The 15,571-nt window shown below is 51.4% G+C and overlaps 1 protein-coding gene across 1 annotated transcript in view; it reads left to right on the top strand.

Moving 5' to 3' along the window:
* chst11 (carbohydrate (chondroitin 4) sulfotransferase 11) overlaps positions 1 to 15,571 on the top strand; it is a 306,283-nt gene that overhangs the window by 114,674 nt on the left and 176,038 nt on the right. The window contains exon 2 of the mRNA XM_070901519.1: positions 5,383 to 5,468. Coding sequence (XP_070757620.1) covers positions 5,383 to 5,468 — 86 coding nt within the window. The remainder of the gene's footprint in view (positions 1 to 5,382; positions 5,469 to 15,571) is intronic.

Below are 15,571 nucleotides of genomic sequence, written 5' to 3'. Positions count from 1 at the left end.
CACCCTTGTTAGCTATAATTGCTATTGCACCAAGTGAAACTTTTAATTACAGGCAGAACCTCTCTTATCCAGAACTCTCTTATCCAGAACCACCCCTCGTCCAGAACCATTCCCGGCCACCGGGTGGCGCATGCACAGAACTCCGACATGAACAAATTGAAGTCCTTCCTCGCTACCAACTCCCGCAATCGCTGGCCTGACCCCGCAATCCACCCCCACATCTCTCTGCCGCACTCCCAGCCCCAAGCCACCCAGCCCGATATCCCCTTGCTCAGTACCTCCAATTTAACATGACCTCCCCTCGTCCGGAAAAATCCCTTATCCGCAACAGGCCAGTCCCAAGGGTGCCGGATAAGGGAGCTTTAACCTGGATAAGTCTTCTGTCTTTGATTCAGTATTATGTCATACCAATATCCGGCTTCTACAATGGATGATGTGTCCTCAGATTTGCTTCGTTTTCAGAACAAATTGTTTTTCCTAGATTTTTTTATCAACTGATTTGCAGGATCTTGCGGAGACATCGTTGGTGGTAATTCTCCAGCAATTTGAGGTGTCTGCTGTATATGGTCCACGTCTCTGAGCCATACAGGAGGGCGGGTATCACTACTGCCCTGTAGACCATAAGCTTGGTGCCAGATTTGAGGTCCTGGTCTTCGAACACTCTCTTCCTCAGGTGACTGATGGTTGCGCTGGCGCACTGGAGGCAGTGCTGGACCTCGTCATCAATGTCTGCCCTTGCTGATAGTAGACTCCCGAGGTATGGGAAATGGTTCACGTTGTCCAAGGCCCCGCCGTGGATCTTGATGACTGGGGGGCAGTGCTGTGAGGCAGGGTCAGGTTGGTGGAGGACCTTTGTCTTACGGATGTTTAGTGTAAGGCCTATGCTTTCATACGCCTTGGTGAAGATGTTGACGATGGCTTGGAGTTCGGCCTCTGAATGTGCGCAGTCGCAAGCGTCGTCCGCGTACTGTAGTTCGATGACCGAGGATGGGATGGTCTTGGATCTAGCCTGGAGGCGGCGAAGGTTGAACAGGTTCCCACTGGTTCTATAGTTTAGTTCCATTTCTGCGGGGAGCTTGTTGAGTGTGAGATGAAGCATTGCAGCGAGGAAGATCGAGAAGAGTGTTGGCGTGATGATGCAGCCCTGCTTGATCCTGGTCCAGACATGGACTGGGTCTGTGGTGGATCCGTTGGTCAGGATCACGGCCCCGCAGGCGGAGGATGATGACAAACTTTAGGAGGCAGCCGAAACGGAGGAAGACGCTCCATAGTCCCTCGCGGCAAGTGAGCCGCAAGTGGGCAGAGGAAACGTTTCAAGGACACCCTCAAAGCCTCCCTGATACAGTGCAATATCGCCACTGACACCTGGGAGTACCTGGCCGAAGACCGCCCTAAGTGGAGGAAATGCATCCGGGAGGGCGCTGAGCACCTCGAGTCTCGTTGCCGAGAGCATGCAGAAACCAAGCGCAGGCAGCGGAAGGAGCGTGCGGCAAACCAGTCCCACCCACCCTTTCCCTCAACCACTGTCAGGGACAGAGACTGTAATTCCCGTATTGGACTGTTCAGTCACCTGAGAACGCACTTTCAGAGTGGAAGCAAGTCTTCCTCGATTCCGAGGGACTGCCTATGATGAAGGCGATGATGATGATGATCAACTGATTAAATGCAGGTGTACACTGGCTTGTCATAATTAGATTTATTGAAGTGACTAAACTAATCATTGCTTTTAGATTACCTGGTTCAATAGACCAGTGGTACTTTTAAATTGACTGAAACTTCTCTGCTTAACAGACAAGGGCTAAAGGTTAAGATTTCTACAATATAAAGAGTAATCAATAGCAGTATAACATTAGCAGGTTTCAGGATTATGCCTTTCCTTCAATCAGCATTGCAGCCTTACTGCAGTTATACAGGGCCCTGGTGAGACGCAACGCGAGTATTGTGCACAGTGTTGGTCTCCTTACCTAAGGATGGGATGAGGAGATTGTCCTATGAGTAGACTGGACCTATATTCCCTTGAATTTAGAAGAATGAGAGGTGATCTCATTGAAATGTATAACATTTTTAAGAGGATTGACAGGGTAGATGCAGGGAGGATGTTTCCTCCCTGCCAAAAATTGCTGGTCACAGGAATGTGGGAAGGGAGGACCTTGAGATAATCACTATCACTAGGGGGGTAGTGCTGGACAGGCTAATGGGACTCAAGGTAGACAAGTCCCCTGGTCCTGATGAAATGCATCCCAGGGTATTAAAAGAGATGGCGGAAGTTATAGCAGATGCTTTCGTTATAATCTACCAAAATTCTCTGGACTCTGGGGAGGTACCAGTGGATTGGAAAGCAGCTAATGTAATGCCTCTGTTTAAAAAAGGGGGCAGACAAAAGGCAGATAACTATAGGCTGGTTAGTTTAACATCTGTAGTGGGGAAAATGCTTGAAACTATCATTAAGGAAGAAACATCTAGATAGGAATAGTGCAATCAAGCAGACGCAGCATGGATTCATGAAGGGGAAATCATGTTTAACTAATTTACTGGAATTCTTTGAGGATATAATGAGCATGGTGGATAGAGGTGTACTGATGGATGTGGTGTATTTAGATTTCCAAAAGGCATTCGATAAGGTGCCACACAAAAGGTTACTGCAGAAGATAGAGGTACACGGAGTCAGAGGAAATGTATTAGCATGGATCGAGAATTGGCTGGCGAACAGAAAGCAGAGAGTCGGGATAAATGGGTCCTTTTCAGGTTGGAAATCGGTGGTTAGTGGTGTGCCACAGGGATCGGTACTGGGACCACAACTGTTTACAATATACATAGATGACCTGGAAGAGGGGACAGAGTGTAGTGTAACAAAATTTGCAGATGACACAAAGATTAGTGGGAAAGCGGGTTGTGTAGAGGACACAGAGAGGCTGCAAAGAGATTTAGATAGGTTAAGCGAATGGGCTAAGGTTTGGCAGATGGAATACAATGTCGGAAAATGTGAGGTCATCCACCTTGGGGAAAAAAAAAGTAAAAGTGAATATTTTTGAATGGGGAGAAATTACAACATGCTGCGGTGCAGAGGAACCTGGGGGTCCTTGTGCATGAATCCCAAAAAGTTAGTTTGCAGGTGCAGCAGGTAATCAGGAAGGCGAATGGAATGTTGGCCTTCATTGCGAGAGGGATGGAGTACAAAAGTAGGGAGGTCCTGCTGCAACTGTACAGGGTATTGGTGAGGCCGCACCTGGAGTACTGCGTGCAGTTTTGGTCACCTTACTCAAGGAAGGATATACTGGCTTTGGAGAGGGTACAGAGACGATTCACTAGGCTGATTCCGGAGATGAGGGGGTTACCTTATGATGATAGATTGAGTAGACTGGGTCTTTACTCGTTGGAGTTCAGAAGGATGAGGGGTGATCTTATAGAAACATTTAAAATAATGAAAGGGATAGACAAGATAGAGGCAGAGAGGTTGTTTCCACTGGTCGGGGAGACTAGAACTAGGGGGCACAGCCTCAAAATACGGGGGAACCAATTTAAAACCGAGTTGAGAAGGAATTTCTTCTCCCAGAGGGTTGTGAATCTGTGGAATTCTCTGCCGAAGGAAGCAGTTGAGGCTAGCTCATTGAATGTATTCAAGTCACAGATAGATAGATTTTTAACCAATAAGGGAATTAAGGGTTATGGGGAGCGGGCGGGTAAGTGGAGCTGAGTCCACGGCCAGATCAGCCATGATCTTGTTGAATGGCGGAGCAGGCTCGAGGGGCTAGATGGCCTACTCCTGCTCCTAATTCTTATGTCCTTATGTTCCCCTGGGCTGGAGAGTCTAGAACCAGGGGTCACAGTCTCAGGATAAGGGATCGGCCATTTAGGACTGAGATGAGGAGAAATGTGGTCACTCAGAGGGTGGTGAATCTTTGGAATTCTCTGCCCCAGAGGGATGTGGAGGCTCAGTCGTTGAGTATATTCAAGACAGAGATCGATAGATTTTTGGATGTTAAGGGATATGGGGATAGTGCAGGAAAGTGGAGTTGAGGTCGAAGATCAGGCTCGAGGGGCCGAATGGCCGACTCCTGCTCCTAATTCTGATGTTTCGCACCAACACGACAGTTGTAGCATTAATACACCCTAAATAACCATGGCCCTGCCCCTCCCTATCCCTGTAAACTCCTCCAGCCTCAGGACCTGCTGCACTCCTCTAATTCTGCCCTCTTGAGCAGCCCCGATTATAATCGCTCCACCATCGGTGGCCGTGCCTTCAGCTGCCTGGGCCCCAAGCTCTGGAATTCCCTCCCTAAACCTCTCCGCCTCTCTCCCCTCCTTTAAGACGTTCCTTAAAACCGACCTCTCTGACCCAGCTTTTGGCCATCTGACCAAATATCCCCTTATGTGTCTCTGTCAAATTGTGTTTGATAATGCTCCTGTGAGGTGCCTTGGGACATTCTACTACTTTAAAGCTGCTATATAAATGCAAATTATTGTTGTTATACTCTTAACTTGGCCCCCAAAAATCTACATTACCCCCATTACCCCCATTACCCGCAACCTTCCATTACTGGAAGAGTTCTTGGACGATGCTGATGTCCCAAACACACGCCTTGGTCTACACGTTTCATCTGAAAGATGGCTCCTCCGACAGTGAGGCACTCCCTCAGTACTGCCCCTCCGACAGTGCGGCACTCCCTCAGTATTGCCCCTCCGACAGTGCGGCGCTCCCTCAGTACTGTCCCTCCGACAGTGCGGTGCTCCCTCAGTACTGCCCCTCCGACAGTGCGGCACTCCCTCAGTACTGCCCCTCCGACAGTGCGGCGCTCCCTCAGTACTGCCCCTCCAACAGTGCGGTGCTCCCTCAGTACTGTCCCTCCGACAGTGCGGTGCTCCCTCAGTACTGCCCCTCCAACAGTGCGGCGCTCCCTCAGTACTGCCCCTCCGACAGTGCGGCGCTCCCTCAGTACTGTTCCTCCAACAGTGCGGCGCTCCCTCAGTACTGTCCCTCCGACAGTGCGGTGCTCCCTCAGTACTGCCCCTCCAACAGTGCGGCGCTCCCTCAGTACTGCCCCTCCGACAGTGCGGCGCTCCCTCAGTACTGCCCCTCCGACAGTGCGGCACTCCCTCAGTACTGCCCCTCCGACAGTGCGGCGCTCCCTCAGTACTGCCCCTCCGACAGTGCGGCGCTCCCTCAGTACTGCCCCTCCGACAGTGCGGCACTCCCTCAGTACTGCCCCTCCGACAGTGTGGCACTCCACTGCACTGGGAGTGTCAGCCCAGAATCTGTGCTCAAGTCTCTGGAGTGGGACTTGAAACCACCAGCTTCTGACTCCGAGGCGAGGGGACTCCCAAGAATTAATTGCAGGTGGACTGCTTGTGTTAAACTACCATCTGTTCCTGTTTGTGTTGCAGTGATGCGCCGGACGCCATTTGGGATGGACATTTGCTGCCGGAAAGGATCGAGGAGCCCGCTACAGGAACTCTACAACCCCACGCAGGTGAGCACCCTGGGACCCGCGCGCACACACACACACACACACACACTGGGGCCCAACAGTCTGAACCTGTGCACTGGGCCGGCAATTCAGCAGTTTAGGAAATCCCCTCTTTGAGGAGGTGGCAACGTGCCAGAACACACAAAAAAACAGCAGAGTCAGACGCTTTGTTCTGGCTACTGGGATTGTACAAAGAATCCCGGAGGGTTTTTATTTCTCCTGTAATGAAGCCACACGGAGGGAGTTTTGCAAATTGAGGAAAGCACTTACTCCCTGATTACCACAACGTGCTGTGGAGAGTTAGAGACATAGAAACATAGAAACATAGAAACATAGAAAATAGGTGCAGGAGTAGGCCATTCGGCCCTTCTAGCCTGCACCACCATTCAATGAGTTCATGGCTGAACATGCAACTTCAGTACCCCATTCCTGCTTTCTCGCCATACCCCTTGATCCCCCTAGCAGTAAGGACCTCATCTAACTCCTTTTTGAATATATTTAGTGAATTGGCCTCAACAACTTTCTGTGGTAGAGAATTCCACAGGTTCACCACTCTCTGGGTGAAGAAGTTCCTCCGCATCTCGGTCCTAAATGGCTTACCCCTTATCCTTAGACTGTGACCCCTGGTTCTGGACTTCCCCAACATTGGGAACATTCTTCCTGCATCTAACCTGTCTAACCCCGTCAGAATTTTATATGTTTCTATGAGGTCCCCTCTCATTCTTCTGAACTCCAGTGAATACAAGCCCAGTTGATCCAGTCTTTCTTGATAGGTCAGTCCCGCCATCCCGGGAATCAGTCTGGTGAACCTTCGCTGCACTCCCTCAATAGCAAGAATGTCCTTCCTCAGGTTAGGAGACCAAAACTGTACACAATACTCCAGGTGTGGCCTCACCAATGCCCTGTACAACTGTAGCAACACCTCCCTGCCCCTGTACTCAAATCCCCTTGCTATGAAGGCCAACATGCCATTTGCTTTCTTAACCGCCTGCTGCACCTGCATGCCAACCTTCAATGACTGATGTACCATGACACCCAGGTCTCTTTGCACCTCCCCTTTTCCTAATCTGTCACCATTCAGATAATAGTCTGTCTCTCTGTTTTTACCACCAAAGTGGATAACCTCACATTTATCCACATTATACTTCATCTGCCATGCATTTGCCCACTCACCTAACCTATCCAAGTCGCTCTGCAGCCTCACAGCATCCTCCTCGCAGCTCACACTGCCACCCAACTTAGTGTCATCCGCAAATTTGGAGATACTACATTTAATCCCCTCATCTAAATCATTAATGTACAGTGTAAACAGCTGGGGCCCCAGCACAGAACCTTGCGGTACCCCACTAGTCACTGCCTGCCATTCTGAAAAGTACCCATTTACTCCTACTCTTTGCTTCCTGTCTGACAACCAGTTCTCAATCCATGTCAGTACACTACCCCCAATCCCATGTGCTCTAACTTTGCACATCAATCTCTTGTGTGGGACCTTGTCGAACGCCTTCTGAAAGTCCAAATATACCACATCAACTGGTTCTCCCTTATCCACTCTACTGGAAACATCCTCAAAAAATTCCAGAAGATTTGTCAAGCATGATTTCCCTTTCACAAATCCATGCTGACTTGGACCTATCATGTCACCTCTTTCCAAATGCACTGCTATGACATCCTTAATAATTGATTCCATCATTTTACCCACTACCGATGTCAGGCTGACCGATCTATAATTCCCTGTTTTCTCTCTCCCTCCTTTTTTAAAAAGTGGGGTTACATTGGCTACCCTCCACTCCATAGGAACTGATCCAGAGTCAATGGAATGTTGGAAAATGACTGTCAACGCATCCACTATTTCCAAGGCCACCTCCTTAAGTACTCTGGGATGCAGTCCATCAGGCCCTGGGGATTTATCGGCCTTCAATCCCATCAATTTCCCCAACACAATTTCCCGGCTAATAAGGATTTCCCTCAGTTCCTCCTCCTTACTAGACCCTCTGACCCCTTTTATAACCGGAAGGTTGTTCGTGTCCTCCTTCGTGAATACCGAACCAAAGTACTTGTTCAATTGGTCCGCCATTTCTTTGTTCCCCGTTATGACTTCCCCTGATTCTGACTGCAGGGGACCTACATTTGTCTTTACTAACCTTTTTCTCTTTACATATCTATAGAAACTTTTGCAATCCGTCTTAATGTTCCCTGCAAGCTTCTTCTCATACTCCATTTTCCCTGCCCTAATCAAACCCTTTGTCCTCCTCTGCTGAGTTCTAAATTTCTCCCAGTCCCCAGGTTCGCTGCTATTTCTGGCCAATTTGTATGCCACTTCCTTGGCTTTAATACTATCCCTGATTTCCCTTGATAGCCACGGTTGAGCCACCTTCCCTTTTTTATTTCTATGCCAGACAGGAATGTACAATTGTTGTAGTTCATCCATGCGGTCTCTAAATGTCTGCCATTGCCCATCCACAGTCAACCCCTTAAGTATCATTCGCCAATCCATCTCAGCCAATTCACGCCTCATACCTTCAAAGTTAGCCTTCTTTAAGTTCTGGACCATGGTCTCTGAATTAACTGTTTCATTCTCCATCCTAATGCAGAATTCCACCATATTATGGTCACTCTTCCCCAAGGGGCCTCGCACAACGAGATTGCTAATTAATCCTTTCTCATTACATAACACCCAGTCTAAGATGGCCTCCCCCCTAGTTGGTTCCTCGACATATTGGTCTAAAAAACCATCCCTTATGCACTCCAGAAAATCCTCCTCCACCGTATTGCTTCCAGTTTGGTTAGCCCAATCTATGTGCATATTAAAGTCACCCATTATAACTGCTGCACCTTTATTGCACGCACCCCTAATTTCCTGTTTGATGCCCTCCCCAACATCACTACTACTGTTTGGAGGTCTGTACACAACTCCCACTAACGTTTTTTGCCCTTTGGTGTTCTGCAGCTCTACCCATATAGATTCCACATCATCCAAGCTAATGTCCTTCCTAACTATTGCCTTAATCTCCTCCTTAACCAGCAATGCTACCCCACCTCCTTTTCCTTTTATTCTATCCTTCCTGAATGTTGAATACCCCTGGATGTTGAGTTCCCAGCCCTGCTCATCCTGGAGCCACGTCTCCGTAATCCCAATCACATCATATTTGTTAACATCTATTTGCACAGTTAATTCATCCACCTTATTGCGGATACTCCTTGCATTAAGACACAAAGCCTTTAGGCTTGTTTTTTTAACACCCTCTGTCCTTTTAGAATTTTGCTGTACAATGGCCCTTTTTGTTCTTTGCCTTGGGTTTCTCTGCCCTCCACTTTTCCTCATCTCCTTTCTGTCTTTTGTTTTTGCCTCCTTTTTGTTTCCCTCTATCTCCCTGCATTGGTTCCCATCCCCCTGCCATATTAGTTTAACTCCTCCCCAACAGCACTAGCAAACACTCCCCCGAGGACATTGGTTCCGATTCTGCCCAGGTGCAGACCGTCCGGATTGTACTGGTCCCACCTCCCCCAGAACCGGTTCCAATGCCCCAGGAATTTGAATCCCTCCCTGCTGCACCATTGCTCAAGCCACGTATTCATCTGAGCTATCCTGCGATTCCTACTCTGACTAGCACGTGGCACTGATAGCAATCCCGAGATTACTACTTTTGAGGTCCTACTTTTTAATTTAGCTCCTAGCTCCTTAAATTCATTTCGTAGGAACTCATCCCTTTTTTTACCTATGTCATTGGTACCAATGTGCACCACGACAACTGGCTGTTCTCCCTCCCTTTTTAGAATGTCCTGCACCCGCTCCGAGACATCCTTGACCCTTGCACCAGGGAGGCAACATACCATCCTGGAGTCTCGGTTGCGGCCGCAGAAACGCCTATCTATTCCCCTTACAATTGAATCCCCTATCACTATCGCTCTCCCACTCTTTTTCCTGCCCTCCTGTGCAACAGAGCCAGCCACGGTGCCATGAACTTGGCTGCTGCTGCCCACTCCTGATGAGTCATCCCCCTCAACAGCACTCAAAGCAGTGTATCTGTTTTGCAGTGGGATGACCACAGGGGACCCCTGCACTACCTTCCTTGCACTACTCTTCCTGCTGGTCTTCCATTCCCTCGCTGGCTGTGGACCCTTCTCCTGCGGTAAGACCAACTCGCTACACGTGATACTCACGTCATTCTCAGCATCGTGGATGCTCCAGAGTGAATCCACCTTCAGCTCCAACTCCGCAACGCGGACCGTCAGTAGCCGGAGGTGGACACACTTCCCGCACATGTAGTCGTCAGGGACACTGGTGTTGTCCCCGTGTTCCCACATGGTACAGGAGGAGCATATCACGTGACCGAGCTGTCCTGCCATGACTTAACCCTTAGATACACTTAAATTGCCGACAACAATGTTAAAAGTTACTGACTAATAAAGAAAAAGAAAAACTACTCACCAATCAGCAGCCAATCACTTACCACGTTGGCTGTGACGTCACCTTTTGATTTCTTTCTACTTCTTTTTTGACTTCTCTCAGCTGGAGCTGCACCGGTACATCTCTCTCAACTCCCGCCTCTCTCGACGCTCCCCGGACTGCTGAGCCTTTTATAGGCCGCTGTCTCTCTCGACTCCCGCCTCTCTCGACGCTCCCCGGACTGCTGAGCCTTTTATAGGCCGCTGCCTCTCTGGACTCCCGCCTCTCTCGACGCTCCCCGGACTGCTGAGCCTTTTATAGGCCGCTTCCTCTCTCGACTCCCGCCTCTCTCGACGCTCCCCGGACTGCTGAGCCTTTTATAGGCCGCTGCCTCTCTCGACTCCCGCCTCTCTCGACGCTCTCCGGACTGCTGAGCCTTTTATAGGCCGCTTCCTCTCTCGACTCCCGCCTCTCTCGACGCTCCCCGGACTGCTGAGCCTTTTATAGGCCGCTGCCTCTCTCGACTCCCGCCTCTCTCGACGCTCCCCGGACTGCTGAGCCTTTTATAGGCCGCTTCCTCTCTCGACTCCCGCCTCTCTCGACGCTCCCCGGACTGCTGAGCCTTTTATAGGTCGCTGCCTCTCTCGACTCCCGCCTCTATGCTGCCTTTATGCTGCGCGTTGTCAATCCGAAATGTGCAGAGGCTAAAGTTGAAGGGCTAAAAATTTGCGCGCGACTCATTTGGGGGCAGTTACACCCACGAAGCGCCTCTTGCGAGAAATTGGGGTCACCGCCCCACCAAGGGGAGCAGGGTGCTAAACCTTTCTGGGGCGGTAGCGGGGCACGGGGCCTGGGGGCGGGGCCCGGGAGAGGGGCGCGGGGCCTGGGAGAGAGGCCCGGGAGAGGGGCGCGGGGCCTGGGAGAGAGGCCCGGGAGAGGGGCGCGGGGCCTGGGAGAGGGGCGCGGGGCCTGGGAGAGAGGCCCGGGAGAGGGGCGCGGGGCCTGGGAGAGGGGCGCGGAGCCTGGGGGCGGGGCCTGGGAGAGGGGCGCGGGGCCTGGGAGAGAGGCACGGGGCCTGGGAGAGAGGCACGGGGCCTGGGAGAGAGGCGCGGAGCCTGGGGGCGGGGCCCGGGAGAGGGGCGCGGGGCCCGGGAGAGGGGCGCGGGGCCCGGGAGAGAGGCCCGGGAGAGGGGCGCGGGACTCGGGAGAGAGGCCCGGGAGAGGGGCGCGGGGCCTGGGAGAGGGGCCCAGGAGAGGGGCGCACGGCCCGGCTGAGCTCTGCAGCGGATCGTGGCGCTGCTGTGTAGGAGGGGCTTGTCCCTGAATGAAAGGGGAGGGTTGATGAAAGGTCCCACCTGGACCAGCCGGGAGCGGGGATGCCACACAATCAGCCCTGCACTAACGGGGCGCTGTGCGTGGCGATGATGTCGTAGCGCCGCCCCACCCAATTTAGCGGGAGTCGTTAGCAGCACCACGCCCGGCTACAAAGTTGTTTGCGGCCCGTTAGCGCTCCCTGGGGGCATGAACAGGAGGTGCTAATGACTTGAATTTCCCGCCAATGTTACCTGATCTTTCATTGCCTACTGGAGTGTGGGATTAGTTTGTGGCCATCCTCTGGATATAATCCTCTGCCACCTTCACAAATCAATTGAAAATGATAGGATTGGCGATAGGATTCAAAAGACGCAATAATCCTTGTTATCACAAGTTGTCACTTCATTTTCTTGCTGTTCGCTATTAGGTTTTGCACATGGGCCAAGTTTATGGCATTTTACCACCAGGGAGCTTTCATGAGTTAAATAAAAAGATCTTTTGAACGCTGGAAACATGAAATTTAAAAGAAAGACAAAGTATATGCTGCAACTGAACAACATTTTATTTATTTGTTCCTGGGATCTGGGCGTCACTGGCCAGGCCGGCATTTATTGCCCATCCCTAATTGCCCCTTGAGAAGGTGGTGGTGAGCCGCCTTCTTGAACCGCTGCAGTCCGTGTGGTGACGGTGCTCCCACAGCGCTGTTAGGGAGGGAGTTCCAGGTCTATATATCTTCTGAAAGTAAAGTGAGGTAGTTGAATATTTTTGGTGCTTTTTGCTCTTTCTGTGGGTTATAAAAAATGCAGAAATTATTATTTCCACAAACAAGCGGACCACATCCTGCTGCATTTATCAGTAGCCAGTTATCTGAGTAATGCCGAGAATTATAGAGCAGAAGATCAATGTAATGTACTTCCTTCCTTTCTGATAACTGTTCTCAGCTTTTAGCGATGAACATAATTAGTGTGAGAAGCACCACGAGAGAATGATAAAGATTCCGGTTAAGTGTATTTACCGGGCTGAGTTACCAGCCTCCTTCACCAGTGCAGTTTGCCGCATTCTGTGCACGAGCGGCTGATCACCCGTGGCATTGCTCATTGTGCAGTCGGGAAAGTGTGACGGGGAATGTGCTACAGGAAGTGAGTGTGAGGCTTGAGTGTCTCAGTGGGTAACACCCTCGCCTCTGAGTCAGAAGGTGTGGCTTCAGGTCTCACTCCAGCGACTTGAACACAAAAACGTCGGCTGGCACTGCAGGAGTGCTGTGGGAGTGCTGCACTGTCGGGGAGCAGGCTCGAAGGGCCATGTGGCCTACTCCCGCTCCTATTTCTTATGTTCTTAAAGATTGGATCTGTCAACAGGGGTTAAAATATCCTTCTTAAAATATATCTCTTGCACAACTGGATTGTCAGCAGGACCTTTGCAATACAACCTTGTATTGAAGTGAATGGAAATGATAATCAGGAGAGATCTATAATGGGATGCCGTTCTGATGTCGCCCCTTTGACACTATTGTTCAAAGACAAAATGATTACCTTTGTGTTTGTTTCCAAACAAGCCACAGGGGAAAGTTTTGACTTTGTGTGGCAGTGTAACATGGGTGCTAATGAATCAGCAGCCCGTGTTACATCCACCCCGCCCCCACCCTGACTTCAGTGGAAATGATAATCAGGAGAGAAAGGGAGTTCCAGGATTGTGACCCAGCGACGATGAAGGAACGGCCGATATATTTCCAAGTCAGGATGGTATGTGACTGGGAGGGGAACGTGGAGGTGGTGGTGTTCCCATGCACTTGCTGCCCTTGTCCTTCTAGGTGGTAGAGGTCGTGGGTTTGGGAGGTGCTGCCGAAGAAGCCTTGGCGAGTTGCTGCAGTGCATCTTGTAGATGGTGCACACTGCAGCCAGGGGGCGCCGGTGGTGGAGGTATGTGACAGCACACAGCACTGGCCAAACACCATTCAATTAAATGTTAATTTGGTCTCATGATTTTTAATCTGAACATGCTTTAAGTAGTTCAGATTTTTATGGAATCCCAAGTCAGTTTGTAAGCACTTTGTTACAACGCACAACATGTGAATTGGGTACTACAGACTGTCGGGAGTAAGTTAGTATTGTACTCAACTCTGACCAGTATTAGAAGGGTTATGTATGGTTACAGTTAGCTTTTTCTAACACAACTTTTAAAGACTTGCTCTATTACTTTGCAGCATAACTAAGACCGCCTATTTCCCCCTCCGTAACATCGCCTGTCTCCGCCCCTGCCTCAGCTCATCCGCTGCTGAAGCCCTCATCCATGCCTCTGTTACCTCCAGACTTGACTATTCCAACGCACTCCTGGCCGGCCTCCCACATTCTACCCGACGTAAACTATAATTTTAAGCAATGTCTCGATTTCAGAATTCTCATCCTTGTTTTCAAATCCCTCCATGGCCTCGCCCTTCCCTATCTCTGTAACCTCCTCCAGCCCCGCCCCCCCCGGCGATGTCTGCGCTCCTCTAATTCTGCCCTCTTGAGCATCCCTGATTATAATCGCCCCACCATCGGTGGCCGTGCCTTCAGCTGCCTGGGCCCCAAGCTCTGGAACTCCCTCCCTAAACCTCTCCCCCTCTCTACCTCTCTTTCCTCCTTCAAGACGCTCCTTAAAACCTACCTCTTTGACCGAGCTTTTGGTCACCTGCACTAATTTCTACTTATGCGGCTCGGTGTCAAATTTTTTATCTCGTAATACTCCTGTGAAGCGCCTTAGGACGTTTCACTATGTTAAAGGCGCTATATAAATACAGATGGTTGTTGTTGAACATTATGCCGCGTCAGTGCGGCGGTTCCTGACCTGTGGGGCCCGCGCAGTCGGTAGCAGGCCCCCAAAGTAAACTCGCCGAACTGGCGGCCAGGAAAACTTCAGCCTGAGCGATTTGGCAAGTTCACGTTGGTGTTACCGCCTGCTGCTGAGGACTATCAGCAGGAGCAGAGAACAAAGTACAACAGGAAGCAGCCAAAGGTTATCGATGGGCCATTATTACCAGTGGTAACTCTGTGCGGTGGGCCGTCTGTACGCTTTAAGACGAAAGAGCGAGCTATTAAAGTGCTTGATCTTTTTCGTCCACTTGCGAGAGAGCAGACGGATTTATATAGCGCCTTTCACAACCACCAGACATCTCACTTTACAGCCCGTGAAGCATTTTTGGAGTGTAGTCACTGTTGTAATGTGGCAGCCAATTTGCACACAGCAAGCTCCCACAAACAGCAATGTGATAATGACCAGATAATCTGTTTTTGTTATGTTGATTGAGGGATAAATATTGGCTCTAGGACACCGGGGATAACTCCCCTGCTCCTCTTCGAAATAGTGCCATGGGATCTTTCACATCCACCTGAGAGAGCAGATAGGGCCTCGGTTTAACGTCTCATCCAAAAGACGGCACCTCCGACAGTGCAGCACTCCCTCAGTACCACCCCTCTGACAGTGAGACGCTCCCTCAGTACCGCCCCTCCGACAGTGCGGCACTCCCTCAGTACCACCCCTCTGACAGTGAGACGCTCCCTCAGTACCGCCCCTCCGACAGTGCGGCACTCCCTCAGTACCGCCCCTCCGACCGTGAGACGCTCCCTCAGTACTGCCCCTCCAACAGTGCGGCGCTCCCTCAGTACCGCCCCTCCGACAGTGCGGCGCTCCCTCAGTACAGCCCCTCCGACAGTGCGGCGCTCCCTCAGTACCGCCCCTCCGACAGTGCGGCGCTCCCTCAGTACAGCCCCTCCGACAGTGCGGCGCTCCCTCAGTACCGCCCCACCGACAGTGCAGCGCTCCCTCAGTACTGCCCCCCCGGCACTCCCTCAGTACCGCCCCTCCGACACTCCCTCAGTACCGCCCCTCCGACAGTCAGACGCTCCCTCAGTACTGCCCCTCCGACAGTCAGACGCTCCCTCAGTACCGCCCCTCCGACAGTGCAGCGCTCCCTCAGTACTGCCCCCCCGGCACTCCCTCAGTACCGCCCCTCCGACCGTGAGACGCTCCCTCAGTACCGCCCCTCTGACAGTGCGGCGCTCCCTCAGTGCGGCACTCCCTCAGTACTGCCCCTCCGACAGTGCGGCACTCCCTCAGTACTGCCCCTCCGACAGTGCGGCACTCCCTCAGCACCGCCTCTCCGACAGTGCGGCACTCCCTCAGCACTGCCCCTCCGACAGTGCGGCACTCCCTCAGCACTGCCCCTCCGACAGTGCGGCACTCCCTCAGTACTGCACTGGAGTGTCAGCCTAGATTTTTGTGCTCAAGTTCCTGGAGTGGGACTTGAACCCACGACCTCTGACTCCGAGGCAAGGGTGCTGCCCACTGAGCCACGGCTGCCACATGGGGGGTTAGACTAATTACGCAATAATAGTTTGAGTTAAACGTTTAGTCCATTCAAGCACCA

Source organism: Pristiophorus japonicus, chromosome 15 (assembly GCF_044704955.1).
Source record: "Pristiophorus japonicus isolate sPriJap1 chromosome 15, sPriJap1.hap1, whole genome shotgun sequence".
Classification (NCBI taxonomy): Eukaryota; Metazoa; Chordata; class Chondrichthyes; family Pristiophoridae; genus Pristiophorus; species Pristiophorus japonicus.
This window is presented reverse-complemented; position numbering and strand designations above follow the sequence as displayed.